This window comes from Adelges cooleyi, unplaced genomic scaffold (genome assembly GCF_023614345.1).
Source record: "Adelges cooleyi isolate 19-005CV unplaced genomic scaffold, UGA_ACOO_1.1 ACOO_flye_CR_arks_rails_tigmint_CR_PRNA_30, whole genome shotgun sequence".
In the NCBI taxonomy this organism is placed as follows: domain Eukaryota; kingdom Metazoa; phylum Arthropoda; class Insecta; order Hemiptera; family Adelgidae; genus Adelges; species Adelges cooleyi.
The window spans coordinates 7,720,344-7,732,699 of record NW_026095971.1 but is presented as its reverse complement, the minus strand read 5'-3'; the positions used below and the strand labels follow the sequence as shown (position 1 = coordinate 7,732,699).

Here is a 12,356-nt window from a genome sequence, read left to right as displayed (position 1 = left end):
TTATCAAACCAATTACGTTTTTATTTTTACCTTTCATTCAAAACTTTCTAGTGTAAACGGTCTCATTTATCATCTTCAAATTTCATAATGCTGGTTCGGACGCTTTTTACCAAAATATATATTTTTAACACGTGAATATATTAAATTAAAAGTATTTTATAAATAATATATAATTTGTATTCCTGCCCTAATTTTATTTTATAATTATAAAAACAATTTAAAATATAAAGGTCGGCTTTTCCTGTCACTAGCGACTAATGGGCGGAGACCTAGATTCTGAATTGATTTATGATTTCTTTGATTATATTTTTTATGATAGTTATTTATGTTAGAATAATTTTTAAAATAAAATAAACATTCTGATGCTTTATCAACTCTCTTTAAACAGTTAAAAAATTATTTCTAAAGATTTATTCACAAAATAACATTCAAAAACGAATTCATGACCTTTTTTTGTAGGCATATAATATTATTTAGACGATGCAATGTTCTATTATTTATTTTTAAATCATTGGGTTTTTGTAATATTTTAAAATTTGTTCTTTGCAGTTTAAAATATTTTATACTAAGCTTTCGTTTGTAAATTAAGCGTTAGCCTAGATATTAACAAATACAATAGTTAAAATATAAAATTTTCTTTTTTTTAGTCTGAAAATATCAATAGGTATATTAAACTTGCTGAACGATTTATATACTATTAAAAAAAAAAATGTTTGTAACGTTATAGAATACAATAACTTTATGTTATTTAATGTATTTAATGTATTTAATAATACCCGTATTATTAAGATAATAATTAAGTCAATATGGGGATATATTATAAGTAAATATTTTTTTTTTTATAATACTTTTGAATGATAGTAGTAATTAATTTGATCATTTAACATCCCGAGTCTGTTTAATAAATCCTGTTTGCATCAGACAATTAAAACGAAAACACTTACAAAAAAGTTCACAAAAAAACAATTAAGTAAACATCTCAATTGATATTTTAAAATACCATTTTGCTTATTACCAAGTTTCTCTTTAGAGTTGTACATAATTTAAATTATTTTAGCGTGATACAGCGACACGGAGCTAATTAAAAAAATAGCGAAGCGCCACTGTCGTGTATACAGTACACGAAGCATGGCAATTCCATTAAACGCGTGTAAATTTTATACACACCATACATTTTGTCACCTTATTGTAAGTGAACGGCTGAACAGAATTGATCATATGAAATATCAGTAGATTAGGAAAGTTGTATATAAAGGAACGGACAAATAAATATACAGATTGGTTGACAACTTTCTTAGTTACAAGCCAAAAATTACAACATTTCTGAGGTGTCAAGGTAACAGTTTTATCAAATATTTTATATGTATGATGGCCAGGCGTTGTTGATGGCGAAGAGGGGTCAGATCTGATCGGGTCGGGGGAGTCTCCACCACTACGTTTACGGTGATACGTTTTTACTGACAGATAAGGGCACCTGGTACCAGACACGACGTTGCTGACCGCGGTCTATTGACAAATTTCAAAGTGTTGTGTCTTTGTTTAGCTGCGACGCTTGCCGGTGATTTTTATTACTTGAATAATTAAACCTTTTCTAAAAATCGTTCTTACCTACTTAATAGTTTTATTATAAACCGGATATTAATAGAACGATGTTTATCTTTTGGTAAACGATTATTATAATTTTACATTACATGAACGTTTTTCGGTGTAGACTGTAGACCAATATTTTATCGTAAGGTGTTAATGAACAAAGAACTAAAAATATGGTCTTCGAGGGTCGTAACAATAAATCGGTGCTCGCAATTGTGGGCAACCCTTGTATACATAATGCATCGCGTTTGTCTGGAAATAATATCGACCAACAGGATTCTAAAAGAGTGAATTAAACATGATCCAGCCTTAATAAATTGTTTTACATTTAGTATTGTGAAAAAAATGTATGTAACTAAGAATTCTATTTTCTAAAATATATAATCTGGAAGACTCCGAAATTATTACAAAATTAAAGAAGTACACTTATCGAAAATCATAAATAATTATATTTTACATTAAAAACTTAACCTCAAAATGAATGTATTATAAAAAAAATATCATATAATCGCTTACTAAGTATACATGTCTACGTAAAAGTTCGTAAACTAAATTATTATTAAATGTACTTATTATACCTTTGAAGATAAAATAACTTAGGATTAATGTAATATGAAAACTTTAGGAGACGTTTTACAATCCCTTAAGTTTTAATAATAAGTACACGAGTTAAGCCTTGGTGTTGACATTCCGTGGAAATGTCAAGCTATTCAAGCTTGGTGGTGAATCATTTCTCTCCTGGGTAGCTAAGAGTATAGAAACGCGATGAGAAAAAACTTAAGCAAATAGATGAATGCCACATGTGCTATAATGCAAAAGAATAAAATTATGTTGTTCAACAATAACATTAAATTATTGATACTTAACATAATTCGAAAGTATAATATAATATAGTTTTAAGTGTAACTATAACCAAATGTATTTATTATGAACTATTTTGTTGAGTTCGTATGACTTAAGGTTTTTCAAAAAAAGTTAAAGCTCACGTTTGTTAGTTTGGTCATAAAAATAATTATTCTTTTTTTTACTTGATTTTATAAAATCTTTAATTATGAAATTATTGATTAATAATTATGGGCTTTATCTTAAATATTACACTTATCTTACCCAACTATTGTAAAATGGGAACTACTTTTTATGGACCCCCTCCTCCACGCACACACTCACGTGTGAGATGGGAAAGATGGGTATAATGGGGTAGTATGGTAAAACAGGGTATTGGTGGTATAGGTCATGCTGTAATCGATTGGTGATAATCAAATCGTAATTTATCAATACAAGGCATTTTACCCACCTTTCCCCTATTTATTTGTTTATATTTTTGTAATAATAAAGCTGACACTCCAGAGAGAATTATTAAATGCAAGAGAAAAATTTGAAATTCTTTACTGATATATTTTTTTACAGAATAATAAAAGCCATACAACTTGGGAAAATCACAAAAATATGTTTTAAGACAATTTTATGATTATTGACAAGACAAGATAATATATGAGTTGGGAAACCATGGAATGACAGTACCGTCATAAATATATATAAATTGTTTAATACAAAAAGGTAGATAGTAAAATTCTTACATCTTATTTCCAATGCGATCACTATAGTGAATTCGTATAAAACTCTGATTGAAGTGATTTATGTTCAATATAACGATTTTTTATACTTTAAACAGGTAGTTGGGTTTAAAAAAAGCTTTTAAATTATTTATTTTTAATAAAATATTTACAACTTATTCAATAAAAACCACAATCCAAAAAAAAAAATATTATATAACATTAGAGAATGATAATAAACAATAATTATAGTTTGTAGTTGATGAATAATAATTTCTTATAAATTATTTTTATCACACATCAAATTTATACCAATACCTAAATTAAAAATTGTATTCACTCGTTTTACTGAGTATTCTGCAATAATCTAAGTTGCCACACCTTAATAATATTTCCCGTTTACCAAAGCCAAACATTTTAAATAACATTAAAGTAGTTAATTAAGACTTAGTTAAAATTTACCTATAAAGCCTATAAGGATACAAAATTACTATGTTAAATTAAGTAATTAATTATGTTGATACTAATACAGCATGCTATTTCAGTTACCGAATTGACGATTTATTTCTGAAACGATGTGAAAATTAATTTCGTGTTTTATATAGGCGCATTAAATAGGCAATTTAACTACAGATAAGGATGTGTGTATTATAACACATTACTTTCTTCCACTAGTCATTTTCGAGAGTTAATACAGCGATCTAAAAATAAACATCGAGCGTCTAATCGCTCAAACGTCTCAACTGCAAAATAAAACCATTAAAAAACTCGTTAAAAACATACTTAGCGTAACGCTGAAATCGTTTGTCGAAGAAAGACGGTTACGTATACCTATGGGTATACCGCATTTATGGTGCAAAATGTTTTGCCTTTTTTTTCCTCGTAGCGACTTCCTATTTTGTAGTCATTATTGTTATGTTTTACAAGAGGGTGTAAGTGTTGTAAAAACCATAAAAGCGATTTTAAAATACTTTTTTTGCTAATAAATGTCTCCCCGTAAAACGGCTTACTCGAGTAAAACATTTCTTTTTATACACTCAATTCTATCGCCATGTGAAGATGCCTACAATATATAATAATACAGTAACTATTTTGGTTGTTGGACTTGCTTGGGATTTCAGACTATACAACAACATGTGTTTAGGCAAGTAGTTTCTTTTTTAAGAAAATGTTACATTGCACGACTTTCCGAGACATTCTTAACAAGAAGAAATACAATAAATAAAATTTAAACATTGAATAATTAATACAAAAATTAATAAATGCTGAATATTATATTTTTTTTATTATTTCAATTAGTTTAACTTAATTATTTATTATATCAACTTTGATAATTGACCATTTTGATTTTTAGGCTAAATAATCAATGTATTACACTTTTGATTAAATTAATGTGCTTTGATATTATTTTTTAGTGACTGACTAAAATTCAGTCGGTTAATGTGCATAATAAACTAATAAAAGTATTGCCATACAACGTTGCTGTGATATTTATACTTAATGCTAATAATTTAATGCTGCAGTTCCTAAAACTCAATGCGAAACTTATATAGTGTATCATATTATACACTAGTAGTGTATAATGTGATATAGTTAGATGATTATAGTTAGATCAGATAAAAATTAAGCCCCTATCCTTCTCAAATTAATATCAAAACCGTATTAACTCAGTAGATTTTCATGACTCAAACTAATTTATCCTAACTAATAATTTCACTACCCGGCCACAGTGACATATCTTTGAAAGATATTTCACTTCTTTGATAGACTCTGAAATTTGAGATAACTTGCAAAATTACAGAGTGATTATGACACATAGCTTATAAATTATATTTTTATTAACATAAGAGTGTTTGCTCTTGTCAAAATATTTTTGAACCTCAAACGAAAAAAGGAAAAAAACAACCACAGTAATCAAAATAGTTGAAATAATTGTGTGTACAAATAAGACAATTTTCCGTTTTTTCGACTTTTCTATGAGATTTTACTTTTTTTTTCTAATCGTTTTTATGGAGAACCCAGTTTGAAATTTACATTTTTATTGTAAAATTTTCTCAGCTTTTTAAAAAATATATTAGAAAAGTTCTCAAATTATAGGCCACACAAAAAACCAACTTTTTAGATTAAAAGGTCAATTTTAATGACTCTGTTAATAAAAAAAAAAAATTTAATATGTTTTTCAAAAAGCTGAGATAAATTAACATAAGAAACTGATTTTTAATACATTTTTTTATGGCTTAAGATAATATGAAAAAACGATAAAAGAAAAGAGTAAAAAAAAACTAATAATATATTTTGAGAAAATTCTTTTCATTGTAAGACATACAGAGTAAGTTTCAAAAAAAGTTCCGCTAAGAAGTGTTTTAAAAGGTCGTCCGTATTTGGTGTTTTGACTCATATTTATAATTAAAAAAGCCACATATATAGGAGGAAATTCTGGTTCACCGGCAATATTTAATTAAATTAGATTATTTTTTTTATTTTCAGTTTGAATAACAACCATGTTATTTATAGAAAACTTTTCGTCAACTACTGCGTTATACGTCACTATTCGACAGCATTTATCTTAATAATATTAAATATAATATATTTAATGCCCATATAGTTGCTTAATGCTTTCATCCTACGTTACTTCTTAATGAAACAATGTAATAACCAGGCAGTCTTTAAAGGACTGAACGTCGGGTGAGCGCTGTGCTTACATTATAGGTCCTGAACAAATATTTTTTTTTATTTATGCATAATATACTAATTTCATGATATCTGTCAACAGGCACCGTATGCATACCTTTGAACCACCTGTGTACCGACAACGGTCACTTGAGGCCGCCTCCACGGAGACCACCGAAAAAATCCGGATGCGACAGCAGCAACGAGGGCGGAAGCAGCAACAGCAGCATCAATACTGCGGCAACAACGGGCAGCAACAGGACTGTTCAAGGAGAAAATACAAATTCCGTGTCTTGACAAAAGGACGAATGTCCGACTCCAAGGAGTGCGACAGCGCAGATTTGGATATGACGGAAGTGACTGCCATGTGAGAAAGACAGTGCTTCCGCTGACGCTGTTGTTTTTTCCGGAGACAGAATATTAATAGTAATTATCATCCAGCGGGCTCGTTTTAATTTATATTTTATTGCTCTATATATAATTGCGCGCGCAGCCAGCCGCAGGTGGCGAACAACGATAATAATGTATATTTTAAAACAAAAAAAAATAAAAAATGAACTTTTCGTTGAAACGGGCATGCGATATGCATTATAAATATGCGTCATAATTTAATCGTCGTCCAAACTTTCTATAAATTGACGTTTAAATGGAAATATTGTAAGTGAAAATTACAAACACTTTATAAAACTTTAAAATTGATTTATAAATATCTGTTTTTAGACAGCCGACTTTTACATAACGTCAGGTTAAACTAAACCGGAAACCCAAATCACCAGCTTTTACGAAAATACTATAAAATGTTTTGTCGGAAATCTAGTTGACATAATATTATTACATGGGTGCCAAAAGTCTTGTACGCACTTCAGAAATTTCTTTTTTCAGGAAAAATTAATAAACTTTCGGTCTGAACTATTTAATATTCGATCTTGGGCAATTTTATTGATTGACATTCGACGTAATTAGTTTTAAAACTTTAAACGAGTTTCTCTCTTAACACATATTTTCGAGAAACTCTTTTTTCCCCTACGTTTTAGTACGGTCGGATTAACATATTTGTAATCGAAATTTTGAAAAGAGAAAAAAATGTTTATTGTCTGATATTATTTTTACAAAAAAAAATTGGCAATGAGTTTTTATGTCTCGATTAAGTCGGCTGAGGAAATTACTTGTTGTTCATACTTCCAGTATCGAAAATGGTAATAGAAATATTGTTATGGTTATTCGATGTCAACGCTACTGAAGTCATTTAGAATTACCAGATATATTATTTATTATCTAATACTAGTTTTCTAGTTTGGATTGTGATGGTTAAATAATTAAGAGTAGATCCACCCGTAATAGCTTATTGCAATTAAAAATACTCGAAGGAACTCAGTTTAAAATCATTGTAGGAGAGGTAATTGGAAACATGGAAAAGATACTTTTGTAATACGAGTTTTTTACTGGGAAGACGTACGCCAAACAACACAAATAGACACTACACGCTATTTTCTTAACATCCAAACGAGTCCGGGAAATCTAATACAACTTTAATAACATAAAAATGTATATAAGACTTAGTACGCCCTAAATTTAAACTAAAAAAACTCCTAACTCGACGCAAAAGTAAATAAGACAAACTGGGTTTTGTCGTGTTGATATTTGTGAATTGTTAGCGTATTTTCATTAAATTCATTCGGACTTCATAAAGAATTTATAAAAAAAAACTTCTTGATTATTGAGGATTACATCGTGAATACTAGTAAAACCATGAAAAATATTATTTGGGCTATCGCTGTGCAACGCAAAAATACGCCAAAATGATAAGTTTACAATTAATGCTATTTAATCGAAGGCACGTTTGGAATTTTAATCGTTTCCGCCTTCAGGGTTGCCGAATTGATTGACAACGCCGCCAATGTTATAAACGTTATTCTCGTCTGTTCATTGTTTTCCCGTGCAATTACAGCATCTGGCCCCACGGACGAAACGCCTTGCTCGTGTAATAACGTTTGACGAACACGAACAACCCAACTATAATGTACTGCACTTTACTTACCGTTTAATCCGTACACGGTTAGGTTAGATTCGGCCGGATCATTCCTAATACACGCGCGATTGTTATCTAATCCGAAATCGTGACACGAGTCGAGGCCGGACCAAAAATTATGCGTTTAGTATTCAATGTCGCCGTTTGCAGTCCAATGACCAATCTCCATAGTTTGGTCGGCTTAATGAACACTGGTGCACACCGGAAGTACCCTTTCCAAAACGTCTCCGTTTCAGCAACACACACGCGTTAATCGAAACAGCCATAAAACGCCCCACGAATCTATAAAATGCAATAGGTTGGAATGAGTTAATACAACCGAACTAAAGTAGTCCATAATTCATTTGTATTGTCTACAATAGTTATAGATTTTACAACAACCATACCTGCTTGATGGGGAAACAGTACAAAAGATGCACAATTTCTTATTCCCCTTGGAATTGCAACCGATGTGCCTCAAGCTATTTTTTTAAATAATCACTAAACATATTTATGTTCAAAAATCCTTTATATATCAATTGATCATTTTATGTTTCTTAATGTTCGAAATCGATAAATTAACATACTTGGACCACGTATTAAAATTCTCATTAAAATTAAAAGTCACGAGCATAAATGTTTTTTTTTTAATAAGTGTCTCGGAAAAATACAATGTCCTAGTATTATTTATACATGCACCAATACGGCCATTAGAGTTTAATTACCATGCTATATATTATTGTGTGTTGTAAAAATTACGCAAAAGCAGTTTTTTATTATAATAGTCCATTGATTTGTTCAAACATTAATTTAATAATATTAGTATTATTTATTTTTGAATGGTTTGTGAAAGAAAAGTGAAGTTAATTATTTTACCAGGTAGACGGATCGATATCTACAAAAAAACTGTTAACTGTACACCCTTTTATAGAAACGCACATAAAATACATAACACAATTATTATTCTATAAATTAAATTCATTAAAATATAATATAAAACATTCAACTAAATACAGGCATATTTTACATTTAACTGGTGTGTATAAAATCAATGTTTTGAAATACCATATATTTATAAAATCTGAATGTCATAAAATAAAATATAAACGAAAACTCGTATGTACTAAGTATTAAAAATAAAAACCATCCCCACAGCCATATTTTTTGGAATATATTATTTAAATTATTATGTTATAGGTTTCAAATAAATAAGAAAAACTAAATTTAAAAAATATAAGAGTTATAAAATACTTATAGTAAGAAATTCAACAAAACTATAATAGTATTATCCTGAACAAATATGTTTAAGACACTTAAAACCGAGTAAGGAAAATAAAACATTCATTATACCTAACATAATACGTCGTATAAAAGTGTTTACTAATTTTTAACTTTTTTTAAGCTTAGTTGTTATTTTTCACGTAAACACGTAATTAGAGTTTATGTTATAGCTTATTATGAACAAACTCAATTAAAAACTTTTCGTTTTCTGAGTTCCCAGCTTAAGTGTGAATTGCCAATTATGTTTAATATTCCTTTAGCAGTCAAGCGCATTACCTGTTGGTATACTGTCTCGCCGATAAACTAACTAGGTGGTATTTGTAAAAAACTTCAGTCGGTATTCTGTTTACTGCACAACTTGCTTGTGCTGTAGCCTGTACCAATGTACCAAATGGCCAACTATAGACTTAAAAGCCGCGGTACTGATGGGGAAAAAATGTTCATGTCATGGCCAAGATTTGCCGGCTCTATAAAATTATCTACAAACGTTCTCATATTTTGAACTACCCTTGTTCAGCAATCGCCAATAATAATATACACGATATAGGATTATAATAAAAATGTCGTTGTTCGCTAGCTCGGTTCAAGTACATCCAGGCCTTTTCGGTCTTTTGTCTGCGGTAACAAGTGTGTGTTATGCATTTATATGCTATTATAATATATGTATCGCCCTATACCACTACATAACCCGTATGTAAATAGCTTTGGCGTGCACGTTTAATTAAAATAAACTTTTTTTCGCACAAACGTAATTTATTTAAATATTTAAAATTCACACGAATGGTGTTTGAATAAACTATACACTTTCAGGTAACCCATCGGTTTTGAAAGCTTTTCAGCCGGCCCGACGTTATCAGTTTGCCCGTAATAATCAGAATTATTGTGTTTAAGAAACGCGTTTTCCTATAATACTTTTCAGAGGTAACAGACCAGCGTTTTTCATGCACTGATCCTTGCACATAATTAATGTAATACTATAATAAATGGATATAATTCCCCAAACGCCCTCCCCTACCCTATCGTGCCAAATAAAGGTATATCTTGTAACATGTTCCTAAACACGGTCGTCGTCGTTGACGTTATTATTATTATCATTATTATTATTATTGTTAATATTACTATTATATTATTGTTATAAATTAAGTTTAATTTAATGCAATATTGTCCTGCGTAGTGGTTGTGACTATTATATAGGTACATAATTTCAGCTGTGTTAAATATTGGTTTACTTACAATTAGTAATAAACCGTTTGTCTAATATTATCAAAATCTATGACAAAATATTATATTTTCACTTGTAACCGTTACGCTTACTCTGAAAAAACGTAATGTTCAATTCCATTTAAGTGTAAGAATATAATGTACCTACACAGTGAAATAGCTGAGATTTTCCTATTTAAAATTACACCTTAGTTCGTAGTTTGAACTTTTTAAGCTAATCACAAAACTTCACATATAAATCGTTAAGCCACGCATTGTACGTATAAAAACATTTAATATAATTTATACACAACCATTAATTTAATTTCAAATGCTCGAGCTTAAACTATAGCCAAAGAAGCTTCGTGAAAGATCCTTTAATAAAATTGAACAAATACTAACGTAGTATACATTTAAATTTAAAAAAAATATTTATACTTAATTTAATTGTTTTAATAAGTTTTCGTTTCAAGCTCAAAACTATTCTATTGATTTTTAAATACTTGAAAAGATCTGTGCAAAATATGAAAAACCCGACAAACCCCAAGCACTTTGACTCCCCTAAATGGCCACAATATAGTTCCTTTTCATCTTAGCTAAAATGGGATGGAAAGATTAATAATTATATTGCAGGATGTCAATTGAATACTTACCAACAACCGACGTTTGAATTTAAACAGTTTTTTTCACAAAAAATGGACCGTATTTTTAATGAATATTTCTTAATATTCATTAAAAGTAATTAAAAATATAAAGCTCATTAATTTTTGCACAGAGTCCTTTAATTCTTCAATTGTCAATGTATGTGTGGTGCCATACATTTATATTATATTCATTTTACGAATTTTTTATGTATAACATTTTCAACTCGTTTTATAATATATAATTATACAAATCTTGTCCATCATATTATAATCATTTAGATGGCATGGTGCACAAGTGAGATAAGTGAATTCATTTGAGAAATTGAATTATGTTTAACAATAGATATCTAATAGTCTTTTACACGTTGTGTACATAAGTTGGAAGCCACTACATATCAATTTGTATTGCTACAGAACACTTAAAATTAATTAAATTCGTGGAATGGTATGAATGGTATAAATGTTCAAAGATGATTCCTGTAAAATTATAAAGTACATTTATTACACATGTGCACTATGTCATCGATATAATTTATGTTTTTAAATTATAACTATAAATATCATCAACTAAAAAATATAAAACAAATGTTTTTTTTTTAAAATAATAAATGTATAAAAGCACAAATTATTATATCATCCTTCAAAATCTCTAAACACCTTATTCTATTGCGGCTATCACAGCAATAATCCAAATTCCAAGTTACCATATTTTTGTTTATTATTACATTTTTAATTGTATAATAATAATTTAATTATAACTATACATTTTCAGGTTATTTATTTCAATAAAAACCTTTACCTGTTTTTTTTAATAATATATATTTTGAATTTTTCCAAAACAAGTACGTAAAATGTATTAATAATACATTTATTTTCAGCTAAATAAATAGTTTGACAAAATACTTGGTTAAAATGTCTATGTATTTTGAAAACAAGACAATTAGTTAGGTTAATCGTGATGGATAAATAATAATCTAGCTAAGCAAGTTTTTTAAATAGCCTCCAAAATTGTTAAAAAAAAAAAACAATAATTTTCGTATAAAACACGATGGAAATATCTCAAATAGCGCTTTAAACAATTTTAGAGGCGATTTAAAAAATATCTAGACATCCTAGAATAGTTCTAAGGCTAAACTTATTACTAGTCAACTTTTTTTATACCGTTTAATTAATTGTTAATTAGCCCATATACTAAAGATAAATAGTGTTATCTGATTCACAGTATCTTGTCCATGTTAGTATCTTTTTGTTATTCGATGTAAATATTTTGAAATAAATACCTTAGTTAACATTCACAATTTATATTTTATTTCTGACATTTTTTACATTTTTAGTACTTGTAAAATTTAAATTTTCTAAAAATTCCGACGAGAGAACCTATAGTTAGCTTTCCCCTTTTTAACGGTATAA

At 28.7% G+C, this 12,356-nt stretch overlaps 1 protein-coding gene across 3 annotated transcripts in view; it reads left to right on the top strand.

Annotated features, from left to right (window-relative positions):
- The window catches only part of LOC126838729 (tachykinin-like peptides receptor 99D), a 144,637-nt gene extending 133,145 nt beyond the window's left edge, over positions 1-11,492 (top strand). For all 3 annotated transcript variants that reach the window (XM_050573387.1, XM_050573389.1, XM_050573388.1), the window contains one exon: positions 5,917-11,492. In XM_050573387.1, the coding sequence (XP_050429344.1) occupies positions 5,917-6,184 (268 nt within the window). In that variant the 3' untranslated portion in view covers positions 6,185-11,492. The remainder of the gene's footprint in view (positions 1-5,916) is intronic.
- Positions 11,493-12,356: the final 864 nt, after the last annotated feature.